General features: G+C 41.9%; 2 protein-coding genes across 2 annotated transcripts; one reads left to right on the top strand and one right to left on the bottom strand.

The window, feature by feature from the left end:
• Positions 1-2,789: 2,789 nt before the first annotated feature.
• LOC116383780 (fibroleukin) lies at positions 2,790-5,813 on the bottom strand. Its single transcript, XM_031847873.1, has 6 exons — positions 5,535-5,813; positions 4,691-4,886; positions 4,244-4,321; positions 4,052-4,164; positions 3,653-3,915; positions 2,790-3,132 (listed from the first exon to the last, which is right to left on the bottom strand). Exons 1-6 carry the CDS (start codon positions 5,811-5,813, stop codon positions 2,790-2,792), a joined length of 1,272 nt encoding a protein of 423 aa, XP_031703733.1.
• A 3,053-nt stretch (positions 5,814-8,866) lies between these two features.
• On the top strand, positions 8,867-18,336 carry LOC116386173 (ras-related protein rab7-like). Its single transcript, XM_031852195.1, has 6 exons — positions 8,867-9,203; positions 13,094-13,156; positions 14,581-14,707; positions 14,901-15,119; positions 16,718-16,846; positions 16,998-18,336. Exons 2-6 carry the CDS (start codon positions 13,104-13,106, stop codon positions 17,091-17,093), a joined length of 624 nt encoding a protein of 207 aa, XP_031708055.1. The 5' UTR covers positions 8,867-9,203; positions 13,094-13,103; the 3' UTR covers positions 17,094-18,336.
• The last annotated feature ends 796 nt before the right edge of the window (positions 18,337-19,132 follow it).

Raw genomic sequence — 19,132 nt, 5'->3', positions numbered from 1 at the left:
TGATATTGTCACTTTTTACACAGAGTGAGGCTGATTACTTGATGATCAGCTTTACTGGATTTATGGATGGATATTGGCTGGATAAATAAATGACGAGTTCAAAAAAAATAAAATAAAATGTTTTGCAGTGGCCATTTAGAGATTTGGCTTTTGTTCATTGTCTGTAACGTTTCTGTGACCATCATGACTATACAGATCAGCCTGTGCATCAAATGCAGCAGATATGCAGCAGATAGCCAGATAAGACATCTTGTGAATGTCTGCCTCTAGAAGTGTAGAGAGTGCTCTCAGCACACTATGAGGGCCAACAAAAGAGGTTCAAAGATGAGTTAGACGTATGTTTTTAATCTGATGTCTTCTCGTGGCACACTGTAATGAATGACACAGGTCACAGGGGAACTTCCTTCAGAGGAGCGCAATGTTTCTCAGAGGGATGTGCTGGCTAACCGCTGCCCAGGCTGGGCTTCCGTCCCTGGGGCGGCAGAGCCTGCCGGGTATCCCTCACACCCTGCTACACCACCACTATCACCCCACTCCAGACACTGTGCCAGGATACTGTGGTGACACAACCCTGGGCCTCTGTTCCTCCCTTGTCAACAAGACTGATGGATGCAGAGAGGAGGAGAGGAGAAAAGAAGAGGACGCATTGATCTGTAAAGTAACTGCAGCTCAGAGTAAGAATGAAATGTATGTATTTATCCATTTATTTCTTGGGGGGATGAATTGAGAACGAGGGATGTAATGCAAGGAAAAAAATGAATGTGACGATGAGTAGAAAATGACAAGGAGTTGGAACAAGTGATTTATTTGTTTATTCAGTAATTCATTTTTTTTTTAGGCTATTGAACCTATTGAGCTGCATTTGAGAGATTGATCATAATTAACATGTTTCAAAGACAGAAACTTTATTCAAACCAACAGGACAATGTGTTCATTATAATTTGACCCACTGCAGATGATTCCAGTATCTTCAACTAAAATAAACATTTTCTCTGACTCTCCAGTACGATCAGGAGCCACCAGGGGGCACAACATGGAGCCTTTCACCTTGCAACCTTGCAGTGGTTTCTCTAGTATTACAGTGCGCGCACACACACACACACACAAAATCAAATGAGAAAGCTGATATGCATAATAGCTTATATGGATGATTGGTCTTGATTACTTATGATTAACTGTGTGCTGTCTGTGTGTTTGCATGTGTGTGCAAGTTTATGTGTAAGACAAAGAAAAGGGGAAAGGGAGCTCGTGGCTGCATAACAACAATCAAGGCGGCATGATCAAACTGTCCTCAATGGAGGCCATTTTATTTCTAATGTGCACTTGTTTTAATGAAGTCAAGCACATCATGCACCTCCTTTTCTGCTGAGAGAACAACTGTAGTCTCCAATAGTCTCCAATAGCCTCTCCTGTGTGTGTGTGTGTGTGTGTGTGTGCGTGCGTGCGTGTGTGTGCAGGTGATTACGGGCATGTCCCAGTGTGTGTATAAGTAGTGTATGTGAAATACCGTGATTGGTCTGGAGTCTGCCCGCGGTGTTTAGATCAGAGCCCCCTCTCTGGTTAATATTAGACACCCTGCTTGTCGGAGAGACTGACAGCTCACCGTGAACACTGCTAAAATAGGTGCAGCCATCCACACACTCACTGATCATCCCAACACCATCTCCACACAAAGACACAAGCATCGCACATGCACGGCCAAAGTCAGCGCTCACGCACCAACTCTAAACTCCCAGAAAAGCCTTTGTGAAGCACAGCCAGAGAGGGAGCCGCCCGCCTGACGCCAACTCCAAAAAGCAGGTGAAGCAGAGTGTGTGCTCTGTGTGTGTTTGAGTTGATAGTGGTGGGTGCAGGGCAGTTTCGTGGTATGACGACAGAGTAAGGCTCCTAACGGCCAGCAGCAGTGTGTCAGGCTTAGACCTGGGAAAGTATGAGCAAGGCAAGGTGAGAAAAATGGCCTCTACAAAACTGTTTAGTGTCAAACTGTGAGCTTGTGGTTTGGCTCTATGTTAATACAGTTGGAGGCAGAACACAGGGGCCTGTGAGTAGACAGAGACAGGTTTAAAAATCCCTATCAGCTCTCTGTTGCATGAACAACATGGTGATAAAGTCTGAATTTGAGAAGCTGTGTAACACCTAACTGTTAGAGCCCCCTGCAGGGTCACAATGACCTCTTTGCCTCATAGAGTGAGACATTTTCTCTCATGGCATCATCTGACCTAAAACACATGTGAGCTGTTGCAGACAGTAGCCTATTTTAATGGATCATGGAGCTTAGGCAGGTAGGGGCCCATGCATTCTTGTAGGATCACTTTTATGAACAGTTTCTGTTCTAGTATGTTGTATGTGAACGTGTGGCACCACTATAAAATCACCCTTTACGTTTAAATAATGATTGCATGTAGACACAGCACCAGTAGGCTTCCTAGTGATTCATTAAAGTACCACAGAATGTTATTTCTAATGTACAATAAATATTCGCCAAATGTATTACGATAACAGCTTTTATAAGCGGTATTTTCACTATCTATTTCTTTCTATTACTGCTATGGAGAAACGCTATAAATGTGGTTTTGCAAGAGAGATGCCACTTAATAAACAAAAAAATATGTATATATGGAGTGTAGCTTCAAACAGTCTCCTAGTGAATGTTTAGACATATCTTTTGTATATTTTTTTCATCTATTAGCTGCCACCTGCATGTAACTGATAAGTGACATGAAAGCTGCTCTGTCCGCACAGTGACTTAAAGAAAACTGACATAATTATCTGAGAATTGTTGCTATTACTTAGGATGTTCCGACAACGTTTCTGGGTCTCGTCTTCATCTCCACCCTCTTGAAGGAGTAGCGTTCTCCAGTTCGTCCATCTGTCAGGATGTACCATGTCCCCCAGTAGATCCCGTTGGTCACCCCACTGTAGCGCCCACGGTAATAACGTCCATTCAGGTTAGCTGCCAGGCAAGCATCGAACCACCAGCCTGCACCGTAGTACTGACCACAGTTTCCAGCTGCATAACGGTCGTGGTCTCGGTCAGCCGTGCTGAAGGATCTGCTGTCGTGGTTGTAACGTTTGCTGTAGCTCAATGCATTGCCCGCATCGCCAGAGTACTCCCGTGCTGTCAAACGATACCTGGAAGAAAGAGAAACAACATATGACACATTTATGAGGATTGTGCGTAGCATCCAAATCCTTATGTGTGTACTGGGGAACCAAGTGGATACACATTAAACAGACACACACACACACACACACACACAACCAGCCATGCACTGACCGTACTGACCGTACATGCACTGGATTGTGGTATAATACCACAACCCAGATTTCTGTTGGCGAGATTCAACTGGAAACATTTGATGTCACATACTTCCATGCGCCAATCAGAGTTTAGCAACATTTGAATCAAGACTTAATGACATATTTGACGTTGTTTCCTTATCTTGCCAGCACTGTCAATAAAACCCAATCAAACTACAAGCAAATATTCACAATAAAGCAAATTCTAAGTGTGTCTCAGTTATAAATGATAACCGAGACATTTCTTTCTAAACTTTGATTGTTGTCCAATTTCAGGGGCTTAAAGATAGTTAATTCCACCCTTCTAACTGTTGGAGAAAGTGTGTGTTTGTGCCTCTGCAGTGTGTCTCACCTCTGTGCCTCTGAGGCCACTTTGAAGTGGTTGTAGGTAGCATGGCGTTTCTGCTGGTGCCAGTCCTCCAGCTCAATGCGGAGTTGGTGTTGGCCAGCGGAGGTGAGGGCGTGCAGCGCTGTGTTCCCCAGCCAGTGCTCTCCCTGCGGACTGCCAAAGCCCTCCCGGTATTCCTGCCATGTCCTGTTGAAGTCCAGTGAGCCGTCCCGCCGATTCTGGATCACCGTCCACCCACCACCCGCCGTCTCCATGTCACATTTAGCCTGAGCCAAAACAAAGTCTTTGATATTATAAAGCCTAGATTTTAGTGATCCACAGATAGCACACACATCTCTAAAAGAAGAGGAATGGGTTGGGGGTCCGTCTTTGTGTTTTATGAGTGTGGTGAATCTGAAATACCTCCAATGCCGGCCTGTGCAGGTCAGGCTGGATGGTGTAGATTCCATTCTCTTTGATCCCGAGCCTGTAAATCTCTGCACAGTCCTGAGGATGTAACCTCTCCAAGGGGGCAACTGAGAACCACACACAGTACATTTTTATTCAACTTAATAAGCAACAATTTTTTCATGTGGTCACTCCTGATGCCCTTACCTGTGGGTGGATGTTGTGTGATGCTCTTCAGGAAAAGCAGCAGGTCTCTCTCCCCCTCTCTTCCCACGGCTGCACTCTCTGTCAACCAGAGAGAGATTGGGTTATCAGTGAGACGCAAGGGTTGAAAATACAAGCTTTGCCTCTATGTAGTATACAGAGAGGGGTTCAAGTTTGTATGATGAATCTTCCTCACGTTGTGAGCCTTACAATATGTGTGTGTGTCTGTGTGTGCTTGTAAATTCAATTTTTCTCATCCTTCTGAGTGCAGTAAAATTCCTATGCACTCACCTATGACCGACACTTAGCAGGCCTCATTGAGGTTGTGTTTACTGTGAGTGGGGGAGTGACTGTGCTGTGTTTCTGTGTGTGTGTGTGTGTGTGTGTGTGTGCGTGTATTTGTTTGTTTGTTGCCGAGGTGGAGGATATATACGTATATGTACTACTCACCGAGTCGTTTGGCCATCGCCCCAAGGGCCTGGCTGTGACAGTGGAGGTCACACTCTGTCAGCACAGCTGCCATTAGTGCCAGGATGGCTCCTAGAGAGTTGTTTTCCTGGCCCCCGGGACTCCAGGGGCTCCCAGTTTCCTGGAGAGAGCGCATGCAGCGCTGCAGCTGAACGAGACGCTCTTTGACACCTCCAGTCTGCAAAGACAGTGCTCACAGGTGATTCTTGGTAAAACATTGTTGCACACAACAGTGCCAAATCCTCATTATTCACCAAGGAAGATTCATGTCTGTTGTTGAGTGAAATAATGATTTTAAATTACGAAAATGTGCATGTGCATTATCATACATCCTAAAGTTTAAAAGCAAAACTCATAGCTCAGTGGCATGTTTTGTGTCACACTCAATCTGTCTCTTACACTTACATCAGGCATTGTATTCATGTCCCTCACACACACACACACACACACACCTGTTGCTGCATGAGCTCAGCACAACCATATGATGAGGACATTTTTAAAGCAGATCTAATTTTATCCCTTCTTTGATTGCTTACAATGTCAACATTGCTCCATGTCTGTTAGGCGGTGCCAAGTTTAGTATGCCGACTGTCCCGTGAGAAAGGACCTGCTGACCTGTGCCTGACAGTCTCCCTGACACACGTGCATGATTAGACAGGGGGTCAGCTCTGCTTCAACTCGCTCATCAATATTTCTGAATCCTCTCACTATTACATGGCTGAGATTAAAAGTTGTATTATCTGGCTTTTCTTAGAATAACATTTTAAGCTTTGTAAACAATACATCTCATTGGGACTGCCACTACACTGTAGGTGATGTCACTCACCTTAGGCTGAACCTGGGGGAGCTCGTGCCTGTGCTCCACCATCCGAGGAACATCTGAGATGGCTGGAAGTGAAACCCTCATCCTGCAGGCTGTTGTGCCAGTTTGACCCTCACTGGCCCCGGAACCCACTCCTGCTCCCGTCCTGGGCTGGATGGGTGCAGCCACCAGCATGTCTCTGCAGGGAGGGTGCGTGCAGTCCGGAGACGCATCCGAGGACAGCAGTGCTCCCACATACAGCGACAGCAGAGGAAGCAAACTGAGAGAACCGAGTGGAACCATGGGAAAATGCAGAAATGCAGGCTCGCCCTGACCTTTGTCTTAAACTCTTGAGCAGTGGTTCAGAAGGAAAACCTTCTTTCTCTGAGTTGTAAGTAGTTTGTCCTTTTGTTGTTGATGATTCTTAGAAAACTTTCACGTCACTTTCCTTTATCTCAACAACTGCCTCTTCAGGTGTAAAGTGTTTTGCTGACCTGTCTTTTTTGTTTAAATATTTATATTGCCGTCCTTGACTGTCTTGTTCTCTATTTGTGCTTCATTCATCCTCTTCTTCTTCTTCTTTCTTTTATCCCCTCAGTTCATCTCATTCCCGGTCCTCTTTCTTCTGCTCTCTGTCTGTTAGTGAGGTTGCTTTGGCTCAGATTCCTAGATAACTGCGGCACTCTTTGCTGTCTGACACAGACTAATGCACCCACCCCCCTGTGGCACACACACACACACACACACACACACACACACACACAATCTGTCCATCTCATTAACTCATCTCATGCTCTCTCTCTTAGACTCCCACACAGCCACACACAGAGGTAAATGTTTACACACACACACATACATGCAGTGTAACATTAAGCAAATGTAAACCAGTCTTTCACAGATTAATGGACTTTTGTTTTTAATGCTGTGGATGAGCTGTTCACCTGCCTCACATGCTGTATGTTCATGCATGAAGAATAACTTTTTATTCCTCTGAAGAATCCCATGCCCATTCTGTACAGACTTTCACCTCCTCTTAGTCTTACCCCTCAACGTGCATACGCAGCAATGTTTGTAAAGATAGAAATGTAGCAGATGCCTAAAGTATGTGGCTCCTTTCCTCCTGTGAACCAGTTTCTCACTCACGTCCTTTTGTGTCGCAGTGTTTGTGTTTACAAACGGAGGTCCAAAGAGGCCATAAAGACTCTACATTCAATAGGAGCAAGAAGGCAGGAATTCCTCTATAAACACCAGTCATCAGGAATCTGCAGAGGCACACTCCCACTAACTAGGAGAGCAAACACATACATGAAGACACACTTACACATGAACATGGAGCAGGAGAAAATCAAGATGAGGTCTCTGTTAGGCTTGATGAGGAAAAATGACCTCGCAATGTGAAATAGTTGTTCTGATGATCCAATTGCAGCACTGTGTCATTTAGAAAAAATGTAGGAGTCTCTGAGTTAAAATAAAGATGTTAAAGAACACTCAGTCAAGAAATGTATGTTCCTATATTCACACACTTTTCTCTTGGTACATAATTATTTAAAGATTCTGTTAGATAAATGATCATCGCAACACTGAGAATACGATAAACAATAAGCTCTATATGGACGCAACAGTTCTGAATTTCTCCGATAACTAATTTCATAATGTTTTATTTGTATTTATTCTTTGATTAACAGAAAAACAACTGCAAATGAGTTAGTTTAAATGACTAATGTCAATCTGTCGTCTCTGGCCAGATGTTAGAAATGTACACTAAAAATAGAATATAACACATCAAAATATTATACGACATTATAAATATCACATACAAGATAGTAAAACACACATTCACCAATAAATACAGCCACAGTAAGACCAATGAAAATACTAAACGTGACTATTGTGAGTCATTCAGTTCCATTTAATTTAGCTGCGTCTCAAAAGAATTCAAACCAGAAACTCATTTCAGATGTTACGAATAAAGTTCTCCTTTTGAAAAGATTGTGTGTGTGTCACACTAACCAGAAATCATATTTCTTAAAGAACTTAAAGTGTGTCTGTGAACTCAGTTGTGAGTTTACGCAGACATTTTGCACCAAGTGGAATTAGTGGTATCTTTTTTTATATCTTTATATCATAATTAGATGTTAATATATCATTACCACACATTTGTTATCGATTTAAAGTTATTTTTCAATTTTAAAGTGTCACAGTATCCTCAAATGTTTTGTCATACTTTGAAAGTATACATATTATGTGTTTTAATTGGATAGGAAAACAGACATAACCTTTCTGTCATATCCGTCAGACAAGTATTTTAAAGATATCACATGACGCACACACACACACACACACACACACACTCTTTCATGGACTAACAGTCTGCAGACCGGCTGTAAAGACTGACATGCATCCCAATATTTGCATGTTTCTGCAACACTGTGTTTTTGTGCTTGGAGGGGAAGTATCACAGAAGCAACTCATCTCACCTTATTTTTAGTTTAACAGTAACATTTTCTCAGCACAATGTCAACAACAGAGTGTTACATTGCTTTACAGAGGCCCAAAACCTAAATGTGGACTGGTGTGGACTGGTGTCCGAATTTGGTTCATTCATTCAAAGTGGGTTGATTCTGTCCTCTAGTGGTGGATCATCAGAGCTCTCCCTTTGGTCTTTAATTCACTGCAGTTAATCACACAGAACCATCACATCTCTAACTTGTTCTGTTGATCATGTGATGTTGAAAAAGCAGCACTGGTGCGGGGGGGGCAGGAATATTAAAGTAAGAGGGCCCCTCATAGCAGTGAAGTAGTGTGCACACACATATTTGCTGATGAAGTTCATGTAATATGCTATGTAATGTTCATGTAATTTTAAGCGTAGTATCGTGTTCATGTGGAGTGATACTCAGCCAAAGTCTACACATATAATCGTGATGATTTTGTCAGGGTTAATTATCTCCGTTTGGGCTCAAGGCATAAACATTTTAACAGACATGTGTTTCAAACTGGGGGTGTGAGGTTTTCAAAATAAGGGCATTTAGGAGGCAGATGCATTGATCTTGATCTTTATTTTCTTTTGTGAACCCTTCATCATAAATTGCTGCAATACTACTACTTTTACATCCACATGTGGAGGGACCTAATAAAACTCAACCTCTATACTAATCATGATACGATATACTGTAGGTTCATATCTCTTTACATGAATTCTTCTTTAACTGTTGCATTGATCTGAGCCTGAACATTGAACTGTTTTCAAAGGTTGCTCTGTCCACCAAAGACCAAAACCCAGAAAGGTTAGTCAATGCTGAATATCAAAAACAGAAGTGGGCTGAGTCAGTGGATTAGCTGCGTGTGACGAAGGACGCAGGCGTTGTTTTGGAGGAGGAAGTGAAAGGGGAAGAGAGACGCTGGGGATAGCAGACAAGCCTTGAAGCAAAGTGCCAAATTTACACACCGGCTGTAGATAATCTGCATCGTCAATTTACGACAAGGGTATTGTTAGTGTTCACGCAACGGGCAACGTATTTCTCTAAGAATTTGAAACGTGGTATCGCCAAATTAACGCTAGCTAACGAGTTAAGTGACAGCGAGCTAGCTAGCTAGCTAACGTAACGCCTAGTTAGCCAATCACGCTAACCGTCCTGCACAACAACAACTAGTCAGCGCGCAGCCTGCTCGAGTCCCGTCAAGAAGTCGAAGGTAGGTTCTTGAAACGACAACTGTGTGATTTATATGCACAGTGTTTGCTCTCTCATCAATTCATCCAGTGTCCTGTGAACGCCGACGCTGTGACGTTAACGGCTAATGGTGCAATGTTTTTCGAGAAGCCGGTGGACAAAAACAAGGCCGGCCTGGGGCTCCTTTGGGTCGACTCCAACAAGGAAGGAGAACCGGGGAGACGAGGTTTGGTCGTAAACAATGTGTCAACATGTTGACAGACGGAACGTTGTTTTCGCTCAATACTTTAGAGAAGTAGGGAGTGTGGGGCATAAAACTAGCACTCTCTGTATGGTTGATTAATCACGTGTCGAGGTGTCTTCATGGTTATCGACTTTATCCATGACTGCTGTCAACAAGCTGTCTTGAGAGAAACATCCCGTGTGTCTGACATAGACGACACATGCACCGGGTTTTGGTTTTGGTTTATGACTCACAGATCACGCAGGTACATGTCCCAGATTATGTGTCTAAAGGTGCTTTATTGTGGCTACAACGCCCATTAACCTTCTTTAAAAGCTATGAAACCTGCCGAGGTGACGTGTGACCTGAAATCTATTGCTTTTCTTATTAAAGTTCTAACTTTTTTTTTTAACCTTATTTCGTTTTCATTGGCTTTCAAAATCATACATATTACATAAAATGTAGATTATGATGACTGTGGCATGCTACTGCTCTGTGATTTTGTTTTTAATGATTGATTGCAGTAATTAATTTGAGATTCAGAAGGTTAAAATTTTACTAATCAAGATGCATGCTACATAGCTAACCAGGAAACATAAAGATGGCCTGATTGTATAATATGTGGAGATGGGTTTGAACATTGAGAAACATCTGAAGTCTATTGAAATCTATTTTTAGTCCAGAGTTTGTGTCTATGCGTGCTGGCATAATCCATATCAGTAGTGATCTGTGAATTCCAGCTGTTTGTGCCAGTAATTTACAGGCAGAGAGGGCAATATGTCCAGCACTTTACCTTCGTACAACACATGTGAGGTCCATGAACAGTCCAATATTAACTTGTGTAGTGATGGACAGTTGCCTCCATGAAAGAAAATCTTAATATTGGTGATGCCAAATTGTTTACAGATACAGATATTTGCCCAGTCATCCTTCTGGATTCCTAAATAATGTAAATCGACGGGAGACTGTCCATGAACAATGGAAGGATAAAACATACATAGAAGAATGTGGCTTTAAAAATTGTTTGAATTATCAGTTTGTCAAAGAATGAAACTATTTAACTTTCTGTTTTGCCATAATTATTTATATTTGTGTTATTTTTAAGGATCGAACAGAGCAGTTATGTATTAAACTCATAATAGTAGACAGGAAATGAAATACTAGATGGATCAAATTATTCTTTTCTCAGGAATAAAAACCCAACATATTAGTACCACTCTCTACAACACTACTCTAAACTATATAACCCTTTGCATAGTTTAGTGCAAGCTTATGTAATAAAAAGGTTTGCACAATTGTTTGAAATTGACTAAACTGCTCATGACACAGCAGAAGGAATTTCTTAACAGAAAATGATGGCAAACACATATTTCCAATATATTAATCTTTTAAGGACAATTAACCAGTACAGTGTTATTTTCTAGAGTGCCATATCTTCAGGTATTTCCACAGACCTGCAGATATTGTATAAATACCTTCAGAGTTTGTTTGTTTTCCTTTATCTTTATTTTATCTTTAATAACTGACTGTTAAGTGAGAAGCAGCCACCTGATTTCTGAACCTCTTGTCTGAGATGATCGTCATGCACTCGGGTATCAATGTCTAATGCTCTACTGTTTATCAAAGTTTAAAGACCTGAGTTGAGTTTCTAGACTTAAGAAATGTGCTGTTGTCAGCAAATCAGTCCCCACCATACTGTTCTCATACTGTGCTTCACAGTTTGGTAGCCACTGGAGTGCTGTGTGCTCGTTCCTTTCAGAAAGTGTGCAAGTGTACTTTCCAGCTCCTGATGGAGCGCTTGTGTTTGTAGTGTTTGTGTTTAGCTTCAGAGTTTGAATTCATTTTAAGGGCTTAGGTTACAGCAACCTGTTTGAGCTGGCAGATTGGCATGTCTAAAATATCTATTGTGCTTTGTGCATGATGATGTTTACTGACGTGAAGAGCTGATGGGAAGCGGTCATGTTCTCTGTTAAACCGTTGTCAAACCGGTTACCGTGCTTCACTGCCAAAAAACAATTAAAGTAATTATTTGTATTCCCCCAAATCTGGGACAGAATTTTTCATTTAAAGACTTTTTTTTTAATTGCAAACAACATTAGACTAACAAATACATTTGCTTATATATTTTGTCTGTGTGCTATGTACTGTAAATACCTACCATATATTATTATGGCCAAAGTGACGGTTAGGATAATGGTCAGTGTTATGAGGAAACATTATATCATAGGTTACATATTTGCATCAGACAGCTGCTACTGCTGCCACTCTCACTGAGGGTATACATTCAGTGATGCTGTGAAGGCAAATCAATGTCAAAATCCACAATAACAAATGAGATTTATGCACGCAGGTGTAGAGGTCCCGCATGTGCAACTCAAACAGCCGTGCACGCAAATTACTTTCCACTTCACTCCATGTAGAATGTTGTCTCCTCGCGTGATGTGAAAGTGCTCGCAGAAGTTATTTGCATGCGCGGCTGTTTGAGTTGCACGTGCGGGGCCTCTACGCACGCACGTGCGCATTTATGATTGCAGATTTTGACATTGTTTCGCCTTCATATGATGCAGACCTTCAGCAGGCTTTCTACGTTTTCCTTCTCGTCGGTAGCAATATGATGGACTAGTTACTTTGCACAGTTGAGACAAAAGTGTGAGAAAAGATGAAGCAGCCTGAGGAGCAACTGGAGGGATGTTCTTCACATTTGGCACAAACCTCCAAAAGCTCACTGTGACCTCACAAAACACGTTTTTGGCCATAAGTCAAGACTTCATATGCTAATTAGACAATTTAATGAAATTGGCTTATTAGGATGAAGTGATGACATTTTTCGACAGACATAGATGTATCATAGAGGTATAGTAAAATTGACTGGTTGGCGAAGGAACACAACAGCAAGACGCTCATTTTTAAAAATGTAAATGCAACACAGTTCATTTTGTAATAAGATAAGTCATTATATTTCTGTCTGTCATGAAGGAGTGATATATAATGCATCAGCATCTCATTGCTTCTTTCTGGTATTCTACAATTGCACTGTTAACTTCCTCACTTTTTTTTGGTTATATGAATCTCCCAGCTGCGATTTAGACATTTTCTAAATGAATCGCATCAGCTAGGGGGGGGGGGGTGTAATACATAATTTTCTCACTCACTTAATATCTCAGATATTGCTTCCTTAATTTTGACGAGATATGGAAGAAATGATCCGATCCACTGCTCACTGGAGAGCTCAGAAATGACACTGATTGAGGATTGAGAGTGTACTAACATCAACACATGCAGTAGAAGGTTGTATTCGGGTAGTGAAAGCGATATCACCAAAAACATCTCGGTGAGCCACTTGGTTTAGAGTTGTAGTGAAAAGAAGCAGTCAGTTGTCTAAAGGGGAACTTCCTGACGTGCATGAATGAGAAAGAATGATGATGTGTTCCTCGTGATTTGTTCAACAACTTACAAAGCACATGACTGGAATGAGTGGTATTCAAACCTGATTGGTCCAGAGGCGTAAAACTCTACACACAACTTTGTAGTCTAAAGAGCCTGTCTGCATAGAAACAGATTTACCTTTGTATTGATTTTATTGTCCCTGAGCAATAAAGAACTTGGCTTTGACTTGCAATGAAGGGGTTAGGAAGGCATTGTTTATTGCTGTCTGTATGCTGAACTTTTTGTTGTTTGTCTTTCTGCAGCTGTGGAAAAATGACGTCCAGGAAGAAAGTGCTCCTGAAAGTCATCATCCTGGGAGATTCCGGGTGAGTCATAACAGGATATTTCTTTCCCACATGTCAAAATCAGCAATTCGGGGTATGAAAGGATCCGTGCGGTTTGTTCTAAAAATTGATTGGTGGGGAAAAAAACCTAAAAGCAAAGGTATTATTTCTGTTGTGAGTCAACTCATTGAGGACTGGTCTGATTCGTGTTACTTCCTTGCTAGCAGGAGTTATTACTCTGCCATAAAACTGTTACTGTTGTTCAACCACATGTTTTTATTTGCAGACCTATTGAGACATAATCACTGCCATTACCTTTCATGCCAAGTACTGCATGGGGTTGAGAAAAGTATTGTATGCAAATACTATCCTAAGCGCACGTGATGTTTCACAGCATTTCTTAAATATTGTGATATGAGATACTAGAGCTGTGTGATATTGGAAAGATCTACTGTGTTTTAATTGTTTCCTCTACTGATGACGTTTTGTCTGTGACATGTTCCTAAATTCCGTTCCCTATTCCAAACCATAGCTTGGTAATGTTTTCTTCATGGCTAAAATAAATTCCAACAGCAATGTGGGACTGATGGCCAAGAGGGTGAAAACATTCGCTGCTCTAAAAGTCAGGAAATTGCATCACTTGACAATATTGCAGCCTTACAGACATTAAGCCGTAGTATATTATGAAACTACTGTCATGCTCACCAGATTGGACCTCAACAGTGCAGTACAAGATATTTAAAAAGTCCCAGGGTTAACTTCATAGATGGTCCCTTTAACCCTTTACTTGCCCTTCAGACCCAACATCTTCAGCAGAGATAGCGGCCTCTGACTTAAAAAAAACTTTGTCATTTACATAATATGTTCAGAAATAACCAATGTGTACGGGAGCTGACAAAAACGGCAATGCTTAAAATTTATTATTGTGGTGCCAAAAGGCACGGGTCAAAAGTTGAGCACACCAGTGCAACCAATGTAAAAAGTTAGTCTAGATTCCAGCACTGACTAGTTTGGGGCATTGATCTGTTTACGCCTCCTGCACAATACCGATCAGTGCGCCATAACCCACACAGGTCATTCAGTTGTTTGCACTGATTAGGGATCAGATTGAATTAGCTGGAGCCGTTTTTCAACCTATTGCTTCATAGGTGAGAGGGAAAACTGCTATTATCACATGATTGATGTTGTTAAACTTGGAAGGTGGTTTGAGTCGAGCAGCCTCTTGGTTGCATTTACACTTATTTGAGATGACATGGCCACCCGATCCTCTCAAGACGCATGAAATGATTCAAAAGTGTAAATAATCTCTCGATTACATCCATATATCCCCCGGCTCTAAATTAAACTAGGTAATCTAATCACTGCACATTTCATACAGAATATCAGTCGACCTGTACCACCTTTTTATTTTTGCTCTTGCTCGAGCATCTACAGTGTCTGTTATCCTCTTGTCTTCTACTCTTCAGTGTTGGAAAGACCTCCCTAATGAACCAGTATGTGAACAAGAAGTTTAGTAACCAGTACAAAGCTACAATAGGAGCAGACTTCCTCACCAAGGAGGTGATGGTGGACGACCGACTCGTTACAATGCAGGTACGGTAACATTAAAGCTGGAAAGGTTACATCTTGGAGAATGAATCTTTTATTTGTTCCTTCCTTTTACTAGACGCATCCCACAGCATCAGTATTTTTGCATTATCGCCACAGTTAATATTTGTTGCAGTTCTCTCACCTGCTTCTGTGATCTCATCCATTTACTAAAGTGTCGGCCTCCTTGTTTGTCTAGATCTGGGACACAGCTGGCCAGGAGAGGTTCCAGTCTTTGGGCGTTGCGTTCTATCGTGGAGCCGACTGCTGTGTGCTGGTGTTTGACGTGACTGCACCCAACACCTTCAAGACACTCGACAGCTGGAGGGATGAGTTCCTGATCCAGGCCAGCCCTCGGGATCCCGAGAACTTCCCCTTTGTGGTGCTCGGCAACAAGATTGACTTGGAGAACAGACAGGTGATGACCTCATCATAAATCCTTACCTGTGCTGCATTTGAACGTCAGATCCCTTAAACTCCCATTTCAAATGCTCATCAGTAATGGCTGTTGAGAGTGATGTTGAAATCATCAGTGTTTGTTACTCACTCTCAGAGTATGGTTCAATAATAGAATATTAGTCGTGTTTGATGAGATCAGATGCAAACGCATCAACCTCATGCCCATGTCCAGCTTTTTGTGTCTCCAACAGCCGTGGCCAGAGGCATTATGTGTCCGTCCGATCCTCCGTCCCGTCCATTTTCATCAACACGATTTCTCAGAAACACCTTCAAGGAATTTCTTATAGACCGGAAATGCGGATCACCTTTCTGAGCTTAATGATACTTTTTACCTCCACCATAAGACCACTGGAAAAGACTTTCTTCAACATCTCGATTTGTCTGGGGGAATTAAAATCCCAGATGGAAAATGTCAACCTTCCAAAGACGAAAAGGCGATGGGGCATTTGGTGTACCTTAATTGCAAATGGTATCACAGGTCATTTGCACTCGACCCTGAATCAAAATGGTTAAATCCTACTTCTTGTGTGTTTTGGAGGCCAATGGAAGATAACATGGAGCACCCTTACAGGCTACAGGTCTTACCAAAAAGCACAACAATACTTTGTCTTACTGGAATCTTCCCTCCCCCGTTTTTCACAGCAATAACCTCGAGTTGGGTAGGCAACCGATTTCATTCCCTCAATGCAGTAGTAAAGGGATGCACACTCTCCCCGCATTTCAAGACATCCATAAACATTTTAATCTACTCCACACATCTGTTTTTTTTCTCCAACTCCGCACAGCGATGCACACTTAGGTTATGTTCTAAGGCACATCATTTCTCCACACAAACATTTCAGACAGCTCTAACGAGCCCCAGCGGACTGGTCTCTAGAGCACATTACATCTGGCATGAGGCCTCCTGTGAGACCCTATCCGTTGACCGACTGTGGAAGGCGGGCCTCTCCCCAAAGAGCTCCAGCCCATTTTGGAAACTAATATGGCAGAACATGCAACTATCTTCCAGGGAGCTTCGCCATCAAGCTATTCATTTTAATTCTATTCACAGAACATGCGTCACTCTCCGCACATTGTATAAAATGAAAGCTGGATCATCGCCAAACTGCATCCTATGCACTCAAAATATGTTGGGCACATTTTTTCATTTGGTGTGGGAGTGCCCAGAGGTTGCAGGGTTCTGGGAGACGGTTTCAGAGATGATATCAAAGATATTGTCCAAAACAACTTACCAGAAGTTCTGTGACCTAACAACAGCTCCAACTTAGGAGTCGTGTGGACATATCGAGCATAGACGTGTCTGGCTAGTTGGCCTCTCTTGAGAGTCCATAAGGATGGACATTGGAACTTTATTATATATCTGGAAATACTTCTTACAGAGCATGATGATCTTAAACCACTTCACACAAAAAAAACAACAATGTGACATAACATGAAGTTTAACATCTCTGACTTTATTAGTTCTTCTTTTTTTCTTTTTGTGGAAACAACCATGAACCCATCCTTGTATATTCCAGCTCACTGTATTCATGAATCTCTTCCTCTTCATACATGCAGGTAACCACCAAAAGGGCTCAGGCTTGGTGTCAGAGTAAGAACAACATCCCCTACTTTGAGACCAGTGCCAAAGAAGCCATAAATGTAGAACAGGCATTCCAGACAATTGCACGCAACGCCCTCAAACAAGTGAGTAAAAGTAGCTTAAAATGAAAAATGTGTGCTTTATTTGCATGTCTTAATGCAATGATAGCTGAATGGTTTAAAAACCCAGTTTAATGACTAAGTCAGTTACATTTTCTCCCATTCTGATTTTGTTCTTTCCTTTTCTGCCTTTCAGGAGACAGAGGTGGAGCTGTACAATGAATTCCCAGAGCCTATAAAACTGGATAGGAATGACAGAGCTAAACCTTCAGCAGAAAGCTGCAGCTGCTAAGGGACAACTTGGACCATCTTCTCTCTTGGCTTTCTGAAACACCCCGTCACCGGTTCCATCACCTGCACCTCGCTTCCGGGGAGAAGACTCCCCTACTGGTCTTCCTCCTTCACGCCACTGTTCATTCCATCGACACAAACCCTCACGCAGTACACAAATTAATACACTAGCTGATAAATCCAGTGCCCAAAGATCACACGAGAGAAGAATGACACCCCTTCTGACCACAGAGTCCCTGACTTGATAGTGAGTGATCTCCTGTCCCGCCCACCCATTTTTCTGACTTTGGCCCCTGACACTCACGCCGAGGGGGAAAGATGGAGCCATGTTCACAGAGTGCAACCGGAAACTCTAGATCGACTTGCTGAAGCTCTGTAATGTGAGATGATGTTGGCTAATGTCGGCATCCTAAGTATCTTATTCACTCTTTCTGCTTTCTATTGCCAATCTGTCAAAACATAATTGCGTTGAACTATATATATATATATTAATTGGCTGATGTTATTTCCCTAGCTTGAAACACAAACTTGTTTTTTTGCACTTTCTTTTTATGTTTTTTGCCTTTAAATATTATAGAGGGATGACTGATTTTGGGCAACGTCTGCTACACACGCGCAAGCTTCAAATGATACCTCCTCACTTGTTTTCCCTGTCAAATATGTCCCCTGAGAATCTGTTGGAACACTATGGTGATTGTACTGCCTTTTCCCTTCAAGTGAGTGTGTTAATGGGTTTATACCTGCCTCACACTGCAGAAGAAATGTTCCTAAGTAGACATTAAGTAAAAGCTGATACCGCAGACACAGTGTAAAACATGGATTCATTCCTTGATATATTAATATTTGCCTTTTATGTAACATTACTTGTACTGCTACTATTACTGCTGTATGTGTTCTGTTCTTCATCAGACATCTTTTAACGCTATGGAATTACAATACGTGTCACCAACACAGCATACACCTGTCTTCTGTCATGTCTTTGTTATTGCTGTTCTCTCTATCTGCTTGTAGCTCAGGTTGGCTAAGTACTTCATATTTTTAACGGATTGTTCATTACGGTGTATAGATGGTAAATGGCAGATGGATCCAACTGAAATGGACGTTCTCTCTTCCATTTAAAGAAATGATCGAACATCTTGCCCTGGTATTACTCTTTCTCCTTATAGAAAAAAAAAAATCACTGCAATGCCAATGATGTTGTCAAAGAAAATTGGGACGTCAAATAAAACTCTTGAATATATCAATGGTGTAGCATTATGTGTCTCAATTTTTGTTTGACTGTGGTTACTTTCTTACAATATCTTAAAGAATCCATTTGCATGGTGAAGAATTGTTTATTGGCATTTAGGTGTGACTTTACTATTAACATTAACGACGGCGCTGTTCTATTCAAGTGTCCCAGCAAGCCGTCACAGTGAGCGAGCATGCACAATACCCTAAAATCAATGCAGCTGAACGGAATTCAGCCGTCATTAATTTCATTATTTACGCCTTCGCTTCTCCTATTCTGACAAGTCAGAGCGTCTTAAGGGAGGCCTATTTGTATGATAAAATGCACTGCAGTGTTTGTAAAACTTTGTTGATGCCCACGCACAGGTGTTTTCACTTATTTTAGCAGATTAGACCCCTCCTCGGGACTGTGAGGGTGTGTGCACGAGGTGCTTGACTGACAGCCCCCTGACTGGCCTGTGTAGCTGCACCTTCACCTGTACACCATTTTATGATTCTTTCAATCATATGGAATTGGATTCCTTTAGCAAACTCAGACTGTTTCAACTCACTCCTTCATTCAATAGTTCACTTTACAATAAGTAGTACACATTTTGTCCCCACAGCCACACAATAGGTCCACCTGACTTTAATGTCAAAATAATTCAAATCAGCCAGAATAATTGGCAAACTTTTAAAGGTCTGCGTGGCCTTGAAGAACACAGCATTGCACCTGATGCATTTCCATGTGCCATAGTAGCACAAGCACATGAAAATAATGACAGTGAGACATTTTCATTTTCAATTTCATTATTTACACCTGTGCTGTTA

This window comes from Anarrhichthys ocellatus, unplaced genomic scaffold, assembly GCF_004355925.1.
Source record: "Anarrhichthys ocellatus isolate YVR2014 unplaced genomic scaffold, GSC_Weel_1.0 scaffold1, whole genome shotgun sequence".
Classification (NCBI taxonomy): domain Eukaryota; kingdom Metazoa; phylum Chordata; class Actinopteri; order Perciformes; family Anarhichadidae; genus Anarrhichthys; species Anarrhichthys ocellatus.
The sequence above is the reverse complement of the archived record's forward strand: the minus strand, read 5'-3'. Positions and strand labels throughout refer to the sequence as shown.

Bases quoted from the DNA above. Each gene is read 5' to 3' on its own strand.
- LOC116383780 (XM_031847873.1), bottom strand. From the start codon at position 5,813: ATGGTTCCACTCGGTTCTCTCAGTTTGCTTCCTCTGCTGTCGCTGTAT. The intron at 4,322-4,690 runs GTGAGTAGTACA...TCTGGTTGACAG, and splicing joins GGCGATGGCCAAACGACTCG to AGAGTGCAGCCGTGGGAAGA. The intron at 3,133-3,652 runs GTGAGACACACT...TCTTTCTTCCAG, and splicing joins GTGGCCTCAGAGGCACAGAG to GTATCGTTTGACAGCACGGG.
- LOC116386173 (XM_031852195.1), top strand. From the start codon at position 13,104: ATGACGTCCAGGAAGAAAGTGCTCCTGAAAGTCATCATCCTGGGAGAT. The intron at 13,157-14,580 runs GTGAGTCATAAC...TCTACTCTTCAG, and splicing joins ATCATCCTGGGAGATTCCGG to TGTTGGAAAGACCTCCCTAA. The intron at 14,708-14,900 runs GTACGGTAACAT...TTGTTTGTCTAG, and splicing joins ACCGACTCGTTACAATGCAG to ATCTGGGACACAGCTGGCCA.